General features: G+C 35.7%; 1 protein-coding gene across 3 annotated transcripts; it reads left to right on the top strand.

Moving 5' to 3' along the window:
- The first annotated feature begins 1,593 nt into the window (after positions 1-1,593).
- LOC128209453 (uncharacterized) lies at positions 1,594-22,789 on the top strand. 3 transcript variants are annotated; one of them, XM_052913599.1, is made up of 9 exons: positions 1,594-1,728; positions 11,332-11,495; positions 14,716-14,840; positions 14,996-15,144; positions 15,365-15,425; positions 15,962-16,121; positions 16,963-17,104; positions 21,473-21,532; positions 22,233-22,789. In XM_052913599.1, exons 1-9 carry the CDS (start codon positions 1,653-1,655, stop codon positions 22,559-22,561), a joined length of 1,266 nt encoding a protein of 421 aa, XP_052769559.1. In that variant the 5' UTR covers positions 1,594-1,652; the 3' UTR covers positions 22,562-22,789. The 3 variants fall into 3 exon arrangements, with proteins under 3 accessions (XP_052769559.1, XP_052769482.1, XP_052769634.1); XM_052913522.1 differs by lacking the exon at positions 1,594-1,728 and adding an exon at positions 5,600-5,737; XM_052913674.1 differs by lacking the exons at positions 1,594-1,728; positions 21,473-21,532 and adding an exon at positions 5,600-5,737.
- The last annotated feature ends 1,530 nt before the right edge of the window (positions 22,790-24,319 follow it).

Genomic DNA, 24,319 nt, shown 5'->3' with positions numbered 1-24,319 from the left:
TTAGAATAAATTAGAAGCCTTATGTCCAAAACTATGCCAAGAATACACCAGAACAAAGCTATTAAGCAAACGAATTAAAGCATCTTATTAGAAATGTATACGCCTAAAAATCATAGAATGAATATTATTTTGTTATTGTATAGCAGGCAAATCATAGTATTTGAAGCATAAGCAACGCGAAACCTGAGATACAACTATTTTGACTTTCAGACAATCATATTTTTGTTCCTTATCTCATAAAAGTAATATCAAAAATACACTATTACAAATAAGCGTGCCTCAGGGTCACACCAGGTTATATTAACAAACCCTGCAGGCGATGGGACACTTGCGGTCGGTAATAATTTCTAGAACATCTTGGGCTAAACTCAGAGTGAATATCAGTATGTTACCTTCCCACCAGAGCCTCCATTATTTGACCCACATTAATCTGATAAATATAACGATCTAAAAATAGTAATATTCTGCTAAAAATAAAACGCCGGGATACAGAAATACAGCGCGGAAATAGCCGAACAAGCAAGAACTCATACTCGGACCGCTATACAACTAATCTATTTTTATGGTTTCGACGCAAGCGCAGATAGTCTAAAAACGGTACGGAAGCGATGCTGCGCCACGTTTCACCCACGTAGCACCACCCCCGCGGCGCCAACGTACTACGCCCGCAAGACGCATGTACTGCCCCTGTGATCGCTACTGCCCCCCCCCCCTCGTCTTTTCCCATGTAGAAAAAATATAACTTTATGGAAATGTTCTGCTCTACGTGTGCGCTAAGCCTACGTGGTTCGGATGAGGCTGTAGCTTAAGGGTGCATGTGATTGAGAAACATTTATCATTTCTGTGTGATAACCAGTACTAATCATCAACGAAGCTCCGAGTCACACGGTCATCGTCGGCGATAATACTGTTAAACTGCGTCAACCGTAATCTGACAGGTTATTGGAAAGAACAATTTCGACATATATACCCAAGCTGATAACAGAATTTTAGTTTTAATGCTGATCGAGTAACCTTACAGCGTCACAAAGAGGCCTTACTTACTTTTTTCCGACCGTCCTTCTTCATCATTTTTAAAACTAGCAAGAACATCGTGTTCCAGTGTTGTCCTTGAGTTGTGCGACGGTCGTGTTTGTAATTTTAATCTTGGTTAAATATATTTGTGTGTCGTGGGCTTGCACCTCTTAATTTTGGTTCATATTAAAAGCAGTCTTTTCGATCAATAATGTCTCAATTCATAACTCTCAAAAGCGTCTTCTTTAAGGTGTATTATCGTTGGACGCTTTGAAAATAAAAACATATGTTGTTACATATTAAACGGTAACACAAACTACGTGACTTTCATTATTTTGCAACATTTTTTTACCCGAAAAGTTGCAGAAAAATAGTTAAATAATATGCTGTTATACGAATATAGAAAAATAAACAATTATTAAATTTAAAAAGGGTTGTTTTGCGTGTACAAATAACTGTTATCAAAAAATCTAAATATCCATAAAACAAAAGCCACTTTCCGTTTTATCAATAAAGTTTTGAAACCTAATATATTTTATGTAATTTGATACTTCCATAAGACGAACTCGTTCAGTGAATAATCAATGTCACAAAATCGTTCTTTTTCCCGTTAAAATACCGTATGCCTGCGCCCAAGTATGCGCCAGCTTACACTCTTTCTGATATTTATCGTGTGTATGAAATGCTCTATTGGAGATAATTACAGCCCTGTCTGTAAGTATTTTGCACTCGTTTTCAAAAAATGTGTTTATATTATTTTTTTTAGGATTGTTGACAGAAAAGTCAAGCACTAAGTTGGCAAGTATTTTGTTTTAACTTTTAGTGTATACACTATACTTACTGTGTACAACTGCCGACAATAATTAATTTATCTGATTTGAAACACGCCGTGGCGTGATTCAGTGTTGGTGTTTATTTTGTGAGACCATAAGCAGTGCCTTTTATGTGTCAAGTACAAACTACCTCTTGGGAGAGATGTGGACAAAAGTACAACGAGCAAACTCACACTCCGCGTTTACTTTGAAACATCGGTGAAGAGAAGAAGAAGAACTGTAAGCAAGAATGGAAGTATTTGACCGGAACTTACCCAGTGGCTCATTTTTAAATCAACTTAAATACTAAGTCTTAGTCTCATGAATTTTAAAACCATTGGTACTGAGATCCCCAAGCATAGTGGTGTGTACACATTATTTAATAAAAATGCAACCATATGGACCGGAATGCGGAGCGAAATGAACGACCGTTGAGCCATTACGTACTACTACAATGATCATATGCCCAGCAGCTCTTAAGATTGATATATGTCGAAATGTGAGTAACAATGATCTTAGATTATTATTTTTCGTTTGTCCATTATTTCCAATTGCCATCTTATGAGAATCGTCCATTCTAAAAATATAGGTCCAAATTGTGTTCATGTCGGCGCCCTTAAATTCAATCTAAATGTACCTAAAAGATATTGTTGTTTACTTTCGATCTGAATTCGGTGATTAAGAGAAAAACAAATGCATATGTTTCGCTGTCGGCAGCCGTGAGTACACATTTTTTACTGATAATATTTTTTAAGAACGGTGAATTTCTATCGGAAATATTAGCGGTTGGGAAACAGGGAACACACCGAAATTAGTTTGCCTTAATTTTCTCACACAATTCAAGTAATTTCTTATTTAATGTCACACAGGCATTCAACGGTTGAAATATTTCAACCATGCATGCTTTATTCCTGTCGGCAAAGTTCGCGGTAGATACGTTACTCTGCTATAAAGTGTAGGCGAGAGCTTTCAATTTCAAGATATCAAGCAGATGAATAGTCCAACTTATGGCAATTTACTTCCAATATATTCACGCTTTTAGAATACTTAAGATGATCACTTCAAATTAGTATGCCTAGCATTTACAGATACAGCCTTAATTTATTACAAAAACAACAGATACGTTTCATACATTTCAGTTTATTTTGAAACAATCAGACGTCATAACAGATGGTAATTGCACCAACATGTATGATGTCACTCGAAGCGAATAGGTTAAGTCAAGGGCTACCTAAAAGCTAGTCAACATTGACTTAATTACGGAGAGATACCTTAAAGAGGTGATTCACGACGAGCTTATTCTTATACCAATTTTATATGGACTGTTTTCCCCTTTGAAACCAAACATATGATCTTCCACAAGATTCCATTGTGCTATTGTCTATCAAACCGTTTGTGCCTGACCATGTTGCGAAAGAGGTTAATAATAACCATATATATTTTACTAATCTATGTTAGATTTACAGAAAACCGTTGACACGGTGGATCATGATATTCTACGTGGCTAACAACAGGTGATGGGATTTCAATTGACATATTTGTTCATGTCCTAGCTAAACGATATACTTTTAACGAAATGTTCTGTTAACAGTGTATTTTCTGACTATCAGCCGTTAACATGTGTTGTACTTCAAGGCATATGGTGTTCCTTATTTCTTTGTTACGTGAATGATAGGACAATTAGCATTGACCTAAAATGTAGATTGATAATATAAGCTGATGACAGTGCTATTTTATTTGCCCATAAAAATCCAAAAGTTATAACTGAGACACTTGTAAATTTCAAAATTGTGTGTTTTTAGCTTAAACGTACGTTCAATGTCCGAAATATGTGCTTTAGAACTAGTTATATTTTGAAATTTACAAACTAAATACGTTGTACCAAATAGATACGTTCCTTCAGGGTTTGAGTCTGTTATTTTTGCGTTTCAATAGCCCATCTTTAGCCGTATAAGGTTGATTTGGAGAATGGTCCGATGGAATAGATACTAAACCTTGAATATGTAGTAATCACGTTTAGAACGACGGTCGTGACTACATAAGTGACAGTAAGAGAAGCGGTCGACAAATTATAGTCGACAACAGGATAGCGGCAGTATCGACAAAGAGCAGCGCGTCATTTCCATAGATTGGCGGAAATCGATCGAGCAAGATGGATGCCGCGCCTTTTGACTGTAGGAAATATGAAACCAGGATAGAACCATCTGAGAATACAGCGGTAGAAAATGGAAGTAGCTCGTATCATTACCACCGATGAGACCTGGGTGAACTTTTATGACCCTGAAACGAACATGGGGTCTATGGTGTGGAAACCTGGGTGAACTTTTATGACCCTGAAACGAAGATGGGGTCTATGGTGTGGAAACCTGGGTGAACTTTTTTGACCCTGAAACGAAGATGGGGTCTATGGTGTGGAAACCTGGGTGAACTTTTATGACCCTGAAACGAAGATGGGGTCTATGGTGTGGAAACCTGGGTGAACTTTTTTGACCCTGAAACGAAGATGGGGTCTATGGTGTGGAAATCTGAGTGAACTTTTATGACCCTGAAACGAAGATGGGGTCTATGGTGTGGAAACCTGTGTGGACTTTTATGACCCTGAAACGAAGATGGGGTCTATGGTGTGGAAACCTGTGTGAACTTTTATGACCCTGAAACGAAGATGGGGTCTATGTTGTGGAAACCTGGGTGAACTTGTATGACCCTGAAACGAAGATGGGGTCTATGGTGTGGAAACCTGTGTGAACTTGTATGACCCTGAAACGAAGATGGGGTCTATGGTGTGGAAAAGACGTTATTCGCGTCCTCCTAAGAAAGCGAGGAGATTCAAATCATCAAAGAAGATAATGTACCATTTCTTCATGGACATCCAGGGAAGGCTCCTGCAGCATGAAGTACCTAGCGGACAGACAATCGATACAGATTACTATCAAAAAGTAGGTTACATTAACATATAAATTATGATCACAAATAGTATTAAGAAATTGAATAGTTATTTCTAATTGATTCCAGATACTTCGTATAATACGATTTGGGTTCATTGAGTTAACATAATTATGTTGCATTTTAGGTCGTGCAGAGACATCTCACGAATGTATTGAGCAAGAAACGGACTGCGAAATTGAAAATTTGATCTTTTATCAAGACAACGTTCCTGCCCATCGGGCTGAAGACACTAGCTACTCACTAACAATATTTATTTATTATTCTATTTTATTCATTTATTTTATTATTATTATTTTTTTTTTTGGGGGGGGGGGGGGGTATGAAAGACTTCAACATCCGCCTGTAGTACTCTGAATTTTGTGTTTTCCGAGATTAAGGCCGACTTACGACGTCGCGGATTTGAATCGGAAGAAAAAATGAAAATTGCCGTCAGGTCGGCGGTAAGCACCTAAAAAAGGGGATGGTACGCAGACATTTTAATAAGTGGGTAGATTGAAACAGAAAATGTATTGAATATCAAGGCGGCAATACTTTGAATTATACTAGCATACGAGCGCCTAGTTGACGTAATTTCATTAGTGAACTTTTACAGTACTCAGTACGTCATTTCCGTACGAAGTGATCTGTACGGTGTTAGTTGAATATGTGTTTTGGTAATGTAAAAAATGATTGCTTTATGCGTGCTTACACAATCCCGGAAAAGGGAAGCTACTGCTGTTTTGAGTTGGAGGTTGTACGGTATAACGTAACCTAATCACGCACTCTACTCCATTCGGAACTCCTCGGCCATTTTTATCGAAAACAACAGTCCGGCTGTCAAACTTTTCGAAAACTTCGTCTGCATTTCATTTTTTAATTGAATACATTTAAGATGTCTACCACATCGAACAAAATTAACACATTGTGTTCCTTAAATATAATTGCATACACTGTTCTCGTTGTCGGTGCCGACTTCTATCCATCATGTAAGTTTATTTATGCAAGAGTTGAAGACAGAATCGAATTATCCTGGAACTAGCCACAATAATGCGCGTATAGTATGGAAGGGATTATCCGCCTGTTAATGCATGCTGCTTTATGACATTTCTCCTTTTATATTGCTAGTGCATTCGTTTAAATCGTAAGTGCCTTCATGTAATTGCTTCGTTCGTGTTTGTAATGGACTACCGCATGTGTCTGTGTGTACAACTTTTAGTTTCCTTCATTGTATTGCTTATTGTCTACGTCTAAATGATAAATGACAGATGACAAGTTTTTACTTATAATTGACTATTGTGTACAAATTAAAATACAAGAGTACAATTAAACAGCAAATATTATTACTCATAATATTGATATAATGTAATAAGACAAAAAAAATGGTTCTGAGGGAAGAGCGCATGTCCAAAAAAAACAATGCCCCAATAAGTTATGCCCCCTCAAAGTCAGATCCTGGATCCGCCCCGAGGATATTGTCTGTCACATTAAGTAAAAAAATTTTGGTTTAAGGTGTGGGCAGGGGTGTTTAGGGGTACTCCCCAAGATCATTTTAACAATTTCTAGTCCGAAATGGCGCATTTTTGACGCCTAGCAGACAAAACATTTCAAATTCAGGCCGAAACGCAGATTAGAATTTGGATATGTGTCTAACTCGGTACCGAATAAAAACATCCAGGAAAAAAATAATCAGCAGAAAATAGCATCTAGCAGTATTAAATTTTTAGGGTCAGATAATGTCATACATTACCTCTTCTAGATATAATTTTGACAGCTCCTGTTGACTGCAACCGTAGCAAAAGTCGTGAGAGTGCTCTCCCGTGGATAAGAAGGGTACCAGCCTTTGGTTTTCATTCCCATTTAATGTTGCTGTCGCAGGATATCAATATTTACTGGTTTCCTTCTAATTCCATTTGCTTAGTTGCGTTCGTCTAGATGCATTCGTGTATTGTCTATATGCTTATTGACAAATGGTCTTATTACAGTATATAAATACTATTAGTTATTTAGTATTTATAGTTAAGTTGTAGTTTTGTACACAATTTAGTTATTAAGTTATTTAAATGTAAGAACTTGACACATGTCATTTGTCGTTTAGACGTAAACACTAACCAATAAAGTGAAGGCAACTTGAAGATGTAAACATCTAGACAAATGCGTTTGTCAATAACAAATAGGTACAAAACAATTGAACGAAGGCACCTGCCATTTAGACGAATTCACATGCAATTTAAAATGAGAAATGTCATAAAGCAGCATGTATTAACTGGCAGATAATCCCTTCCATAGTATAGAGAACTTTTTTTAACATTTGGATATTCATTTTGTTCCCGAAACGCCACAAGTCGACTGATTCATACTAATGTAAAATATATTCTTCAACTGTAACTCCACAATATTTAACACTGCATTGTTAAATAAAAACTCAAAAGTTAAACATATATATTATTTTCAGCCAATAGCTTTCTCTAATTACACTTGAGTGTTTTATGAAACACAAATTTAGATCGATCTGTCAACAAAGTATCACCAATTTTTAACTATCTAGCACTCAGGTGCCCGTTATCTTTCTGTTCAATATACTTAGCGTTGGGATCTGTCATTCTTGGCTAGGAAAACAACAAGTGGGATATGGACGCATAGAGTCACCAAAACAGATATCATCAAAGACTCTGAAGTGTCTGTTTATATGGACAACCTATTTTCGACCGCCCTCTAAATATAGGTAAAAAACTTCTATTTTGAGTCACTTCCGGTCAAAATAAGCTCCAATTGTTAACCATAACAGTAGAACTGTCAGAAAATTTCTTTTGAAAAAGAATGGGAATGCTAGTGTAACAAGAGCCGTCGTAAGACAGCGCGCTCGACTACGCCGCTTTGACTTAGAATACAATAACGATGTAATAATACCAAGTTTGGACTCTTTATGTCAAACCTAACTTAAGTTATTTGATACATATTAAAGTGACTTTGATGCTGCCCTCCCACCAGCCCGCCCAAACAATGATGCAAGTCATTCAAATAACTTTCCCAGTATGAAAATGTGGTTAGGCCTAAAAAAAATATGTCTGTTTCGGGTAACCCCACCCTACCTATAAAAATGCGCCGACCCTAACTATTTTTTTCCATTTCTGAGCAAAAAAAATATTTGTTAGCGAATAGAGAGTTACAAAGGGCGGATAAATGCAGATTTTAATCAGAATTATTGTTTATAAGATAAAACAAAGTCAGGCAATGACAGTAATGTAGGAAAGACTGCCATGTGCAAGAAAACACTCTGAACTTATGACAGATTTTGAAAAAAATATTTAAAAAATAAAAAAAAATCCCTACCTACCCTACCTTGAAATTTTGGGAGGGATACCCTAAACAAACTTTTTTTGGGGGGCCTTAAGAATATACAAATATGCCTTTCAAAGGAAATCTAAAAAAAAAAAAAATAATAATAATAAAATTCAAGGGCCATAACTTATATTTAAGCTTAAAACAGAGTTAAGTTTCTTGTTGTAAGATGGTCGTAAATAATTTTGAATTTTAGTAAGTGCATTTAATGAACGGTATAGAAGTTTTTTTTATTAAAATCCCAACTTGCCCTTAACTTTTACTTGCCTAAAACTTTAACCTTAAGTCAATCAGGGGCCATAACATGTATTAAGGATATGGAGTTATGTAACCTCATTGGGTGATGGTCCTGAACAATTGTGTGAAGTATTAAGTCAATTGAATGAAGGGTATAGAAGTTATTAAACAATATCCCAACCTGCCCTAAAACTTTAACCTAAGTTCCATTGTCAATCAGGGGCCATAATTTGTATAAAAGATAATATGGAGTTATCTAACCTCATAATGTGATGGCTCTGAACATCTGTGTGAAGTATTAAGTTAATTGAATGAATGGTATTGGAGTTTTAAGTGAAAATCCCAACTTGCCCTAAAACTTTAACCTGCCCTAAAACTTTAACCTAAGTCAATCAGGGGCCATAACTTGTATTTAGGATAATATGGAGTTATGTAACCTCATTGTGTGATGGTCCTGAACTACTGTGTGAAGTTTAAAGTCAATTGAACAAAGGATATAGAAGTTATTAATAAATATTCCAACTTGCCCTAAAACTTTAACCCAAGTTCCATAGTCAATCAGGGGCCATAATCTGTGTAAAGAATAATATGGAGTTATTTAACCTCATCATGTGATGGCCCTGAACAACTGTGTGAAGTATTAAGTCAATTGAATGTAGGGTATTGGACTTATAAGTGAAAATCCCAACTTGCCCTAAAACTTTAACCGGACGCCGACGCCGGGGCAAGTAGTATAGCCCACCTATTCTTCGAATAGTCCAGCTAAAAACAACTTCAGTTTTACTTGAAACAACACCAATTGGTCATTTTTAATTAATGCCAAATTAAACCCTTCAGTTAGAATGATTTCAGGTGTAAAATACTTCATGTTGTTTTTGTCTGCCAGATTTTACATATCTACCAGAGCCTAAAACCTATGCCCTATCGTTTTCTAAGTATAGTGCACAAAATTAAAAGAGCATCAATATATGGTATATTGCTTATTCTAAAAGTAACTATATTGAATTATAATTGATCTCTCATTTATGATTCATAAAATTATAAATATTGCAGCCTAGGCAGGTATTATGAGGCTCATTCAGAGTTGGTTCAGTGATACCAAGGTTCATGATGGGTGAAATTATCATTTTGTACCCATATGAAAGCCATTAGAAGGGATGTTGCTGTTAAACATTTTATTACTTTAAAAAAAAAATACTTCACACAGTTAAAACAAGTAATACAAATTAACATGAACAATTATACTGTCCACAAACTTTTATTGTGAAGTATAGTTAAAGGTCATGGTCGAAATAGGTTGTACAATGTATATAGGTCAAATACAACATGTGACAGCCACCATTTTGGATGCAAATGTAAACAACAGACGATTGAAACAGATTTAATTTTTTTTATTTTTTCAAAGATGAATGATTGCTTTAAAAGGTTCACACAAACATTTGTCTTTTATAATCACTTATTTATGACTGAAAACTAAATTATCCTTAGGCGGTCGAAAACAGGTTGTTCAGGGATATCATTATAGTATATTAATAATCAATATTATTCAGTAAAATCAGTGGTTTTAAAAGGGCTCGCTCAAATTTTTGGAGCAAAAAATTGTTTTCTTTAAATGCTACTTGAGTCCTCCATTTAGTTGAAGAACCTTATGCCTTAAAATTACAGTGGCATAAGTGCTAGGAAACCATACTGTACAGTGAAACTTAAATACCTGACAAAAACTATCCAGTTTTTGGTACATGTTTGTAGGATGTAGGATTTAACAAAATTTCCCATTAAAACCACACTTGCATAATGATAACAGGCATCACAAGTTCTAACACATATGTGATGTTGAGTATTGACTTAATTTCAACTGATGTTAATGCACCTGAGTCAATTCTAACCACGACTTAAACAATATCAGTATATATTCTAAGATTAAATTGATATCAGACTCTTGTTTCATTGAGTGAGCTAATTCTGGCTTCCATAGCTATAATTTATATATATTTTTTATGCTTGCTGTGTTAAACACATCCCTAAGGGTTAAAAAATAATGTTTTGCTGAAGTTCTTTAACTATGAGTGATCCGTTGGCTAAATGGTAAAAACATTAAAATCAAAATCTAAAATAGCTTATGGAAAGATGTGCAGGGGCTTAGTGTCGCCGTCGGATTGCCTTTCTCAAAATCTGTTATAAGGTTTACCTACAAAAAAGTACAAAATTTAAACAGTGAAGACATTTTTAAAACTGTTCTGAATTTATCGTTCAGTTCAATTTTTACAGATAATACAGGAATAATTACGGTGACACAAGCTGTATTCATGGCAGGGTTAATAAATGTTTGTGTATTTGTGAATCTGATGTGTTTTGGGCGTTACAGGGAAACATAAAAAATCCAAATGATCAAAAAAGTTTCCCAGAAAGCCCATTATCATAGCTAATTTACAATTAAAATTTCAAAAAAAATCTGCTGTTCAAGTTCTTCTTTATTCAAAAGATTATCATGGGGGGTCCGGGATTTGGCATTAATAGGCACAAATTTGAACGTGCCCCTCCTCCATATTTTGGCTTTATTCAGTCAGAATAATGGCGTTCTGTTGTTTTATATTAAATATTTCTCGGATATTGATATAATAATTAACTTAGAGATGAAAAGCCTTTACAAATGGGTTTTTCAATTAAAAGCTATTTGGCCACAAATTCTCCAGTAAAATAAGAGCCAAGATATGGGTAATGTGGGGTTGTTTTGTACAAAATCATATGCTTTTTTGTTTTGATCATTAAAGTCAAATTAGTTAAACATTATAATGCATTAAAATTGATTCTTTTCTTTTGTGCTTCTATCTAGACTCTCTGTAACCTTTAAACGTGCGAAACCTTGACCAAGACACTGACGATAGGGTGAGTAGAAAAGCTCTTCTTATTCTTAAAATAGTCGAGCTAAAAATAAGGAGTGTGATTCTTTAAAAAATATGCATCATTAGTCTATTATACAAATGGTGTACTTAATGCTTTGCAGTGCTTATCGACAGTTGCACGAAGCAAACCCTGCAAGTCAGCATCCATGGAGCATCAGACCACGGGGTTGTTTACATTCTGGGGTGTGCAGACACATGCCAGCATTACACCTCTGCAGAATCAGGAGTCTATATTTTTGATCTGCAAGCAAACAAAATAAATTGGGTAATATAAACCTAATCTTTTATCATTTGCTTAGAGTAATTGTGTAGCCATGAAATACTAGCTGAGCAGATTTTTTTTCTTTATATGCCATACTTAATTTAAAAAAAAGAACATTCTGAGTATGAAAAACATAATCACCAGCAGATCATTCAATATAATTATACCCCCCAAAACAAAGTTTTTATACCCCCCAAAACAATGTTTGGGGGGGGGTATACTGGAATCGGGTTGTCCGTCTGTCCGTCTGTCTGTCCGTCTGTCCGTCCGGTTTTTTTGTCCGGGATTCATCTTTGTCGTTATTGAACAAATCTTTTTCAAACTTTCAAATATTAATGACCATGATGTAAACCTGTGCCTCCGTGGATTTGGTCAGAGTCGCATGATCCTGAGTGGAGTTGTGGCCCCTTAATGAGTTAAATTGGGCAAAATTAGCTTTGTCCAGGATTCTTCTTTGAAGCTATTGAGCAAATCTTTTTCAAACTTTCAAATATTAATGGCCATGATGTAAACCTTTGCCTCCATGAATTTGGTGGGAGTCACATGATCCTGAGTGGAGTTGTGGCCCCTTAATGAGTTAAATTGGGTAAAATTAGTTTTGTTCGTCCTACTCCTTCGTCATTTTTGAATGAATCTTTTTCAAACTTTTAGACATGGTGAGAACATTTGCCCCTGTGATTGTGGTTGGAATCACATGATCATGTCTCCAATTATGGCCCCTGAATAAGTTAAAATAGGCAAAAATTATACAGCTTTGTCTAGCCTAATCCTTGGTCATTTTTTCTCATTTTTTCTATAAATCTTTTTCAAACTTTCAGATGTCAATGACCATGATATGAACTGTTGAATATGTGATTTGGTGCACCTGTATTAATCAGAATGTTTGCATGGCCTTAAAAAGACCTTTAATTGATTTTGTCCTTAAAAAGACCATCAAAAGTCCTGAAGTTAGGTGCATACAGGCCTTAAATTTGTTACAATATTCGCTTTGGTGGCCTACTCCTTTGTCATTTTTCAATATATTTTTCTCAAACTTTCAGCTATCCATGACCATGATGTGAACCTTTGTATATGTGATTTTGTGCACCTGTATTATTTCCTTGGTACTCATGTGTGGGGGGGAGGTGGTGGGGGTGGGTAAACAGAAATTGGGTTGGCAGACTGTCAAATTCACCCGTCCACCTTCATTTTGGAATATCCTGTCAGGAGTCATGACCCCTTTATGGTGAAAATGAGAGAAACAGGTTTGTTATCTCCCCTGAGGTGGGTGGGAGTGGGGTAATATTCGCTTTGGTGGCCTACTCCTTTGTCATTTTTCATCATGACCCCTTTATGGTGAAAATGAGAGAAACAGGTTTGTTATCTTTTAGAGCTGAATTTTTTATATAGAGCAAGTGCATTATATGAAGCTACTCCAATACCTTACTGATTTATTTTACCCCCGACAAACAAAGTTTGAAGGGGGTATATTGGAGTCACCCTGTGGTTGGTCTGTCGGTCGGTTTGTCGGTCAGTCCGTTGCAATTTACCTTGTCCGGAGCATAACTTAAAAACTACTGGATGGAATTGGATAAAACTTCATACAATGGTAGAGCATAATAAGGCCTAAAAAAAAAAATTGTTTGGTTAGGGTTACATCCTTAAAAAAAATAGGTAGGGTAGGTAGGCTTTTTATTTTTTATTTTTTTTTTTTTTATTAGGTTTTATATAAGAATATAATTTTCATCATTGGAGAATGGTGTTAAAGCTATCTTCTGTACAAGCATTTAAGGTTTAAACTTAATATTAAAAAGCAATTAAAAAAAAAACGAAATATTTTTTTTTTTTTTTTTTTTTAGTTTTTCATTTTTTTTTCAAACTGACTATAAAAACGGTAGGGTCGGCGCCTATTCCGTAGGTAGGGTCGGGTAACCCGAACCAAATGTATTTTTTTTTTAGGCCTAGGCCTAAAAAAAAAAATTGTTTGGTTAGGGTTACATCCTTAAAAAAAATAGGTAGGGTAGGTAGGCTTTTTATTTTTTTTTATTTTTTTTTTTATTAGGTTTTATATAAGAATATAATTTTCATCATTGGAGAATGGTGTTAAAGCTATCTTCTGTACAAGCATTTAAGGTTAAAACTTAATATTAAAAAGCAATTAAAAAAAAAACGAAATATTTTTTATTTTTTTTTTTTTTTTTTTTTTAGTTTTTCATTTTTTTTTCAAACTGACTATAAAAACGGTAGGGTCGGCGCCTATTCCGTAGGTAGGGTCGGGTAACCCGAACCAAATGTATTTTTTTTTTAGGCCTAAGAGGAAGTGCAGTGTGCAGGAACTGCAATTCTATTTCAGCTAATTAAGAGTAACTGCCCTTTGTTACTTTTTCTTGTCTGGAACATAACTTGAAAACTATTGGATGGAATTTAATAAAACTTCATACAGTGATAGATCATAATGAGAGGAAGTGCAGAGTACAGGAACCGCAATTCTATTTCAGCCAAATACAGAGTTATTGCCCTTTGTTACTTTTTTCTTGCAATTTACCTTGTCCGGAGCATAACTTAAAAACTACTGGATGGAATTTGATTAAACTTCATACAATGGTAGAGCATAATGAGAGGAAGTGCAGTTTGCAATAACCATAACTCTATTCTTGCTTATTACTGAGTAATTGCCCTTTGTTACTTTTTTTTGTCGGAGTATAACTTGAAAAGTACTGGATGGAATTCATTGGAACTTCATACAATGGTAAAGCACAATGAGAGGAAGTGCAGTGTTCAAGAACCATAACTCTAGTTTAGCTAATTACTGAGTTATGGCCCTTTATTTGTTTTTTTCTGTCAATTTTTTTCCAGACATTTACTTGCAAACTACTAGATGGAATTTATTGAAACTTCATACAATGGTAAAGCACAATGAGAGGAAGTGCAGTGCACAAGAACCATAACTCTATTTTAGCTAATGAGAGAGTTATGGCCTTTAATATTTTTTCTTGTCCCGAGCATAACTTGCAAACTATTGGATGGAATTTAATAAAGCTTCATACAGTGATAGATCATAATGAGAGGAAGTGCAGTGTACAGGAACCGCAATTCTATTTCAGCTAATTACAGAGTTAATGCCCTTTGTTACTTTTTTCTTGTTATTATCAGTTTTTAAGTTAATGCTCTTCATTATATTAAAAACTACTTTTTTCAATAAAGTTATTCAAAATTGCAATAAATTTGATATGCAATTATCCAGGAGAGGACATTTCGAGTTGTGATACAGGGACATGCTGACTACCAGACTGGACAAGACAAGCAGTTCCCTGTCACTTGTATAGCTGATACATCGGACATTGCTGTGGCCAATCCTGTAAATCTGGGGTACCTGAAGAACTTGTCTCTCCCTGTTTAATATCTAAACCAGCATTGGTACCTAAAGTTGCTTTATGAAGAGCTAATTCTTGTTTTGATAAATTCATTGATTTCTGAAGTGGTGGTATTTTATCAGAGCAACATATTTCTCACAAACTCTTCAGACCTCTGAGAGATGAGACAGCCCTGAACAAAACCATCAAGCCTACAGCGACTATGAGGTTGTACAAGGATGGGAGCAGTGTAGGAGGGCAGACTGTCACACTGATGGACACCCTCACGATGGTCCTCACACTGGATGATGGATTCTCAGGTTCATTTTCATAGTAATCAAATTTGTGAAATGTAAAATTTATTCTTCACTCAATGGTCAAAAAGATGGTTGTGAAATATCTTACAGCAGCTGTTTACAATGCATTTTCCTTTACATGTAGAAAGTCCAAGTCTTGGTAAAGCAAGAGTTCATTGCTTGTGTAAAAAATTGCATCTAAACAAAAATCACATATTCATATATCTCACTGTTTTTCTTTTAGAGATGTTTGACATCAAAGCCAGAAGATGTGTTGCAGACACTTTCTTGATTGTCTCCAATTTGTAAGTCAAAATCAGGCAAATCCATTTTATTATTAGAATTAAAAGATAGGCTTAGGATTTTTTATCACTTTCTTATCTGGAACTGGGTCACACAATATCAACCATACATGTAAATTAAAGTTAAGCAAGGTAAAAAATAGTAAATTTATAGTATTTTTTTTCAGTTATCAGTGTGTGTTTTCCACCTTTCAGTATTTATTCTCTTGGGTTTGAAGCATTTTAAGAGCCTAAGATTTCTTATAAATATATATGTACTAGTTGCTATAAGATAAAAAGAAATGGTTATTGGGGTAGGATTGAGGTTTATCTTTATGAAAAAGAGTACTTTTGGGATTCAGATGCAAAAAAACAAACTGATTTAAGATGTATTGTTTTTAAAATCAAATCTTTTGCAGAAGTCCTTTTTTTAGGCTTTATAACTGGAGTCCAATTTATTATTCATGTTTATCTAGCATTGCACTGGTTGATATTTTGTTTAAATTATCAAGTAAATACTTGTCATTCATGTTATAATGTGAAACTTGCTGTCCCTCAAGTTGTGCCACCAACACCGAGCTGTTCCCCATGTTTACCCACTCCAGTCAAGGAGAGCTACAATCTGAGTTTGGAGCCTTCAGAACTACATCACTACGGGGTGGGGCTGTGAAGATGACCTTCTCCTGCACACTACAGGTCTGCAAAGGTCCGTGTAACCCGGTAAGTGTTTGGTAGGTTGTGTTTGTTCCTTTTATTTTAGGCACTGGTCAGAGATACAAATAACTTTTACATAATGTGTATTGATAATGACCTTACATATTTTTGTTAAGTGTATTTTACATCTTGGTTTCATTCAAAAAAGTGTGATGTCACTTGCTAGTGTACTGGCACATTGAATTGCAAACAAACATGTATTTTACATATACATTTATGATGGGTTTGATAGTAAATGTAAAATTTAATTAATTAAAAACACCACACAGCTCTTACTTCTTTATATGTAACTCACAATGGTCATCAAGGGAGATCAGCATAGGCGTTGTTCTTAACTTAATTTATTTTTACAACAATTGTGAAGAAAGTTAAATTTACTTACAATAAATCACTCTTGTTGGCACAATGTTATGCAAGAGGGTGGACTTGTGTTGTGGGGGACCTGGATCACCAATCAAACTCACAATAAAAAATTGTGCCCAGGCCAGGAATCGAATCTGTGGCACCATTGGTGAGAAGGGAGTGCGCTAATTGGACAAGGCGTATGAGCGTATTCAGCATAGGTGGTGAATGGATTCTACACAGGTTTAGTGTCCATCTTTGTCAAAATGGTAGTCCTCGAATCAGTCATAATTTATTGAAGTATTGAGAGGATGTTCTCATGCCAGGTCGGCAAAGGGGCGTCTTAAATTAACCCTATGTTGGCAAAGCAATTTCATAAACTTGTGTAATTGATATTTTCAAACTGCTGTTCAGACTGCCTCTGTTCACAAAATAAAACAACTTAAGTGTGGATATAATTGTGAAACCTGATAGAACTGCTTCATACAAAATATATATATTGCAGACCTACTGTATGAATGGCCACCCAGGATATGGAAGAAGGTCAGCTGTTGACCATGTCATGTACAACATAAGTGTTGGTTCCACAATCACTGTACTGGAACTGAATACAGACAACCACACTATTCCACTGGTCATAGATGATGGTAAGATTCTGTTGTATTTCTTTGATTGTTCGTTAAACCACTGTGTGGGAACGGACACCGGATATAGCTCAAAAAGTGATTAGTAAACAGACAAGTATGCAGTTGTTTTTCTAAACCAGAGGTTAGATCTTGCTGTGTAATCACATATCTACCGTATTCACAAATGAAGCAAGTGTTTGAATTAATAGCTGAATGCTTAATTTTGCCTATGGTATACTTTAAAGTGCTAACGATTTAGCAGACTTCATAAAGTGTTTCTTCGGATCTGAGCTGATCACCTCAAAACTTACAGAATTTCAACTAGTATTGTTATTTTTAGGAAACATATCGAATAAATAAAAAATCTGAATCGAAGGATTTCACTAGCATAAGCGCAACTATTTTTATTGTGAGATATGGCAATGTAACTTTTAAACTGTTAAAGATATGCCCTTAGAAATGTTCACAGTACTGTACTGGGGATAGCCGTATTATGTACTGGGGATAGTTTCAAAGTTGAGAAATTTGTGTCCTGGTGATAACATATAAAATGGGACAAAAATTGATAGTGACACTGTTAATATACAATATACATGTGTATGTCTATTTCGAACTTTCAAATAATCTGCAAAAAGTGAGAGTACAATTTGATAAGAAATTATTGAGCAAACTTTAGTTAACAATGAGTTTGATCCATGCTCTCCTAAACGAACGTATATGCACGCTGTGTAAATATCAGGGTTGGTCACAATACATTCTTTCTCACTAAAATAAACGAACAGAGACCATTATTCTGTTCTAAGTTATACCAAAATCGACCCAAGCTAAGAAAAAAGCTTTACGTGTTCCAAATTTGATCACAATATCTCATTCCCTACTGGTGACTTGCTGTGTGCAAAAACGTACCTACTTGATTTACAAAGCAATACTATATATATGAAATGCAAACACCACATAAATTATACGGCCATATTTTTTGTGTTACTCAATAAATCTGATTACCGACGTATTTCAAATATTTAGATATTGATGCTTGTGAAAAACACATCATGGTTAACTAATATGTATGAATGAAACAGTTTTATGTGCATACAGATACAAAAAAACAACAACATGCTTTTGCTCTCATCCCTCGATATGGACAACATCGAACAATTTCCCTCGAGCTCGGGTATAGATAAACAGCCGTAATCATTATCACAGTCTCGTTATTCTAAATACATCGTTACTATCCTCAGTCCGATTAATAGCTATCCCCTGTGCAGTTATTTATTTGCTTCATCTATCCCCAGTACACTGCCAGGGCATCAAAAGGTATGAATATCTCCTTAACAACAAAACATATCATATTGATATTTTACACATTACTAGATTATGTAATTACAATGAAATCACTGGATTCAGCTTTTATTCTTATTTTTAATTTGTTGATTTTTGTTTGAAATCGTACCACATAAATTAACATTTGTGAGCGATCATGCAACTTTCGGAGTGAATTGTGCTATTATACAAAAGAGGATACATATTTCCATCATAGTCGTATATTGCACAGTATCAAGTAATTCAAAACTCTTCGATTTTGTTAAATATATCAACATAAAATACAAAAAATAATAGATAACTGACCATGTGTCAAAATCAAACACTTATCGATTGATCATTTTTTTAGCTATATCCGGTGTCCATTCCCACACAGTGTCAACACCTTATCAGAGACATAGTGTCTAAGGATCAGACATAGTGTCTACTGATGGGACATAGTGTCTATAGATGGGACATAGTGACTACTGATGGGACATAGTGTCTTTAGATGGGACATAGTGTCTACTGATGGGACATAGTGTCTATAGATGGGACATAGTGTCTGCTGATGGGACATAGTGTCTATAGATGGGACATAGTGTCTGCTGATGGGACATAGTGTCTACTGATGGGACATAGTGTCTGCTGATGGGACATAGTGTCTGCTGATGGGACATAGTGTCTGCTGATGGGACATAGTGTCTATAGATGGGACATAGTGTCTGCTGATGGGACATAGTGTCTATAGATGGGACATAGTGTCTGCTGATGGGACATAGTGTCTATAGATGGGACATAGTGTCTGCTGATGGGACATAGTGTCTACTGATGGGACATAGTGTCTGCTGATGGGACATAGTGTCTGCTGATGGGACATAGTGTCTACTGATGGGACATAGTGTCTTTAGATGGGACATAGTGTCTATAGATGGGACATAGTGTCTACTGATGGGACATAGTGTCTATAGATGGGACATAGTGTCTACTGATGGGACATAGTGTCTATAGATGGGACATAGTGTCTACTAATGGGACATAGTGTCTATAGATTAAACATACTTGTCTGTAGATGGGACATAGTTTCTACAAATGGGACATAGTGTCTTTAGATGGGACATAGTGTCTATAGATGGGACATAGTGACTACTGATGGGACATAGTGTCTTTAGATGGGACATAGTGTCTATAGATGGGACATAGTGTCTGCTGATGGGACATAGTGTCTATAGATGGGACATAGTGTCTGCTGATGGGACATAGTGTCTGCTGATGGGACATAGTGTCAGCTGATGGGACATAGTGTCTGCTGATGGGACATAGTGACTGCTGATGGGACATAGTGTCTGCTGATGGGACATAGTGTCTACTGATGGGACATAGTGTCTTTAGATGGGACATAGTGTCTATAGATGGGACATAGTGTCTTCTGATGGGACATAGTGTCTTTAGATGGGACATAGTGTCTATAGATGGGACATAGTGTCTGCTGATGGGACATAGTGTCTTTAGATGGGACATAGTGTCTGCTGATGGGACATAGTGTCTATAGATGGGACATAGTGTCTGCTGATGGGACATAGTGTCTATAGATGGGACATAGTGTCTGCTGATGGGACATAGTGTCTACTGATGGGACATAGTGTCTGCTGATGGGACATAGTGTCTACTGATGGGACATAGTGTCTGCTGATGGGACATAGTGTCTATAGATGGGACATAGTGTCTACTGATGGGACATAGTGTCTATAGATGGGACATAGTGTCTACTGATGGGACATAGTGTCTATAGATGGGACATAGTGTCTACTGATGGGACATAGTGTCTATAGATTAAACATACTTGTCTGTAGATGGGACATAGTTTCTACAAATGGGACATAGTGTCTTTAGATGGGACATAGTGTCTATAGATGGGACATAGTGACTACTGATGGGACATAGTGTCTACAAATGGGACATAGTGTCTACTGATGGGACTTAGTGTCTATAGATGGGACATAGTGTCTATAGATGGGACATAGTGACTACTGATGGGACATAGTGTCTACAAATGGGACATAGTGTCTACAGATGGGACATAGTGTCTATAGATGGGACATAGTGTCTATAGATGGGACATAGTGTCTATAGATTGGACATAGTGTCTTAGGATGGGACATAGTGTCTACTGATGGGACATTGTGTCTACTGGTCTACTGATGGGACATAGTGTCTTCTGATGGGACATAGTGTCTACAGACAGGGCATAGTGTTTACTGATGGGACATAGTGTCTATAGGTGGGACATAGTGTCTACAGACGGGGCATAGTGTCTACGGATGGGACATAGTGTCTACGTATGTGATATAGTGTCAACAGATTGGACATAGAGTTTTCATACAATATTTTCACACAACTTTCATAGAATATAAGGAAAATGTAAATAAAAGTATGTTTAAATTATTTAAGGAATAAACCACCACAAAACCTATAAACATGTTATGTCCATGATAGAGTAGAAGTGAACCAAGAGAAGCAATGTTTACAGATGGGACTGTTTAAAGTTAAATTAAGGCAACTGAAGAAAGCTTCAATGAAAATGTTAAAAGCAATGTAGTTGTTTCAGTTATTTATGCATAACAGTACATCTTTAAGCAATTTTGATCAAATAAATTGCCTTTAAATAAATTTTATATACAAAATTTTGACCGATTGTCACATGAAATGTGTGTCATTTTAAAACATTATTTTTAATATAGCTCAATGTTTTAATGAAACAATGCAAGGATTTTTTTTGCACAAAACAGCACAATGAAATTATCCTAAGCTTTTTAAAAATTCATATGAAAAAAAAATACTTGGACCTGTAACGTAATTTTAAAATGTCATCATAAATTGTCCATGCCACATAGGTCCAAGGCATAAAAGACATAAAGATGTAATAGATATATGAACATTTAATATGGTACATTCATTTTATATATTGCATTTGTGTTTGTGTAAAACACTTGAGTATTAAAATGATAAGTAACTTTTAAATGATGACTTGTTAACACTCTGATCTTGAATCCAAGCTAACATTCTTTTGTCTCTATATGGTTTGATTAGATGATCCTACAGTGGAATTGGAAAGAACAAATGCCACCAACATTGTCATCACAGAAAATGGTACGAGTCTTATAGGGGGAATGTTATGTTCCTTTATTTTTCATGGGATAAGAGTTCGAGCAAACCTGTTCAAGTTCAAAATTTACTTAAATTTGGATTAGTATATATTCAGAGAATATTTAAGCTTATGATGCATAGCTATTGATGAACTACCAGACTGTTTGAAGTTCAGTAATATACATGCTTATTTTGAATAAATGAAAGTCATTATATTTGAGGCACTGTTTTGTTACTATTCATTATAAATATTCCAGTACTGACAGTTACATACATGTAACTATACATTGATACTGGATTATGTAGATTCATGGAATATGAACACATTTCAATGTCTTGATGTTGATAATATCTTAATTAACATAAATGAGGTAACATTTTTTCACATTTATTTCATTTTAAACATGTCTTTCGAAAGAATGAATTCCGGATTATTCCCTCATAATGTATTGTCTTTTTTATCCATGTTCTATTTACTCATAACAGTAAAGTGTGTTAAAAGCACAAATACAGTTGTAACAGTATTATCAACCACTATGTCCTTTGAACATATGTATACCTAACATTTTATTATTGAAATAAATAACAACTTTTTTTGGTTATCTACATGCATGTTTTTCTTCTAATTTTATTGCGCCGACTTGATGCTATGCATCAATTTTTTTCTTGTTAATATTGAGACCTAATTCTAAACTTGTTTCAGCCTCCAAGCATTCAAATGACTGTAGCTGTGACCTAACAATAGTCCTACTTGTAGCCCTCATTGCAGCCATAATATTAGTAGGCTTTGTTGCATTTGTGAGGCTCATCCACTCACACAAGTATGGACGTTTTGCTGATAAGCCCACAGTAATAAGCCCAGCGCCTTTACCAGTTCTCAGACTAAGAGAGAACCTGCATTATGAAACCGAGGAGGAGGGAGACCAGTACATGTACCAGGAAGAAGATGAGGATAATTGGATTGGAATGGACTTCAATGATCCCTGTAGTTATGACCCTCGCTGTAATCACCATTTGTTTTACCCTAAATGAATGATGATTGTTGTAGCTTAATAATGCTCATATAATCAAAGTTTGTTTTTGCACTAAAAATACTCCAGTATTGGGTATGGTGAACCATGTTTTAATAACAATTTGTCGTTAACTAAATGAACAATCACTGTTATAATCCTCATTTGTTTAATACTATATCAATGATCATTGCTTAGCGATGGATCCCAGCAATACCTTTTTGTATTTACAATAAATGAACAATAATCATGTTTTTTCCAGTATATAATTATATTCCCTTCCTTTAAAGAAGTGGAGGTGTATTGCTTTGCATATGTCAGTCCATAAGTCTGCAGACCAAACCTTGGCCGATTGCTTGGGCCTAAGATCCTCAAACTTGGTTGGACTAATGTCATGACCAGCAGATGAACCCTTGGTTTTAAGGTCAGTATGTCAAAGATTATGGTCGTGGTGACCTTGAACACAAAAAGCTTGTCTGATTGATAACTTGAGTGTGCTTTGGCTTACGGTCCTCAAACTTGGTCGGGATCATGACCCGCAGATGACCGATTTTGTTTTTGAGGTCGGTAGGTGAAAGGTTGCAGTTGTGGTGACCTTAAACACAAAAAAGCTTGTTCGATTGATAACAAGAGTGTGCTTTGGCCTATGATCATCAAACATGGAAGGTTGGTCGTGACTTGCAAATAATTCATTTTTAATATGGAAGTCAAGCTCACAGTGAGCTTGAACACAAAAACCTTTTCTGATCAACCTAAAAACAATGCCTAAATGTACAGTCCTCAAACCTGGTGGAGAGATTGGTCATTATATATATATTATAACTGTTTATCCCTACACAGTCATTTATGTTCACAAGAGTTTTCATTCTAAGCGTATAATTATCATGATCGAACTGTAACACAATGGCCCCCACCAACATAAATTCATCCCTTTAGTTATTTAGTTCATTTTTACTATCTTTTGCTACTAAGTGATCAAAATGCCATAGTGTTTATTTTCATTGGAGCTTCGTTTCCGTTACCCGGCAGGTGTCGATTACATATTCTGATTGGAAATAGACGGAATAGTCAATCGCTTTCACATATGTTTAGAATGACCCTATGACTTGGATAATGATTATCAAAGGATCTGCCTTTTGCTCATATCTTACTTGGTTCCATCGAAGATCAATCGAATTCAACCCTAGGCCAACCGCTAATGGCTAATTTTAGTACTATCCAGAAAAACATGACTGAAACAAGAGATGTTTGTCAAACATTATGCCCCCCCTGAGCGCCATGTTGTCAGGATTATATGGACAATTGAATGAAATATGCATGGACCGAAATGACAGCTGATTTGTTGCCATTAAGGCAGTTTTCAGATTATGACCATTAAAGTGTGAGGATAGAGTGTGTTATGACCATGACCTTTGACTCTATGAACTCAAAATCCAGAGTCATCAGCTGGTCACCAGAAACCTAAATGTCAAGTTCGAGGGCCATGGGTGCAGGCATTGTCAAGTTATCACACAGATAAGTTTTTTTCGTTCAAGGTCACTGTGACCTTGACCTTTGACCCAATGACCCCTTAAATCATAAGGGGTCATCTACAAGTCAGATGCAACTCCAAGTCAAGTTTGAAGGCCATGGGTTCAGGCATTGTTGAGTTATCACTCTGACAACCTTTTACCATTCAAGATCACTGTGACCTTGACCTTTGGCTCTATGAATCCTAAAACCAATAAGGGTGATCTACTGGTCAGGCTTAACATCCATGTCAAGTTTAATGATCATAGGT

Source organism: Mya arenaria, chromosome 1 (assembly GCF_026914265.1).
Source record: "Mya arenaria isolate MELC-2E11 chromosome 1, ASM2691426v1".
Taxonomy (NCBI): Eukaryota; Metazoa; Mollusca; class Bivalvia; order Myida; family Myidae; genus Mya; species Mya arenaria.
Note: the sequence above shows the minus strand (reverse complement) of the source record. Positions and strands in the feature narration are given on the sequence as shown.

What these genes read in the sequence shown, in the direction of transcription:
- LOC128209453 (XM_052913522.1), top strand. Translation starts at nt 5,644, where the DNA reads ATGTCTACCACATCGAACAAAATTAACACATTGTGTTCCTTAAATATA. An exon ending in AAGCAAACAAAATAAATTGG is followed by an intron (nt 11,496 to 14,715) that starts GTAATATAAACC and finishes GCAATTATCCAG; the next exon opens with GAGAGGACATTTCGAGTTGT. An exon ending in CATTGTCATCACAGAAAATG is followed by an intron (nt 21,533 to 22,232) that starts GTACGAGTCTTA and finishes AACTTGTTTCAG; the next exon opens with CCTCCAAGCATTCAAATGAC.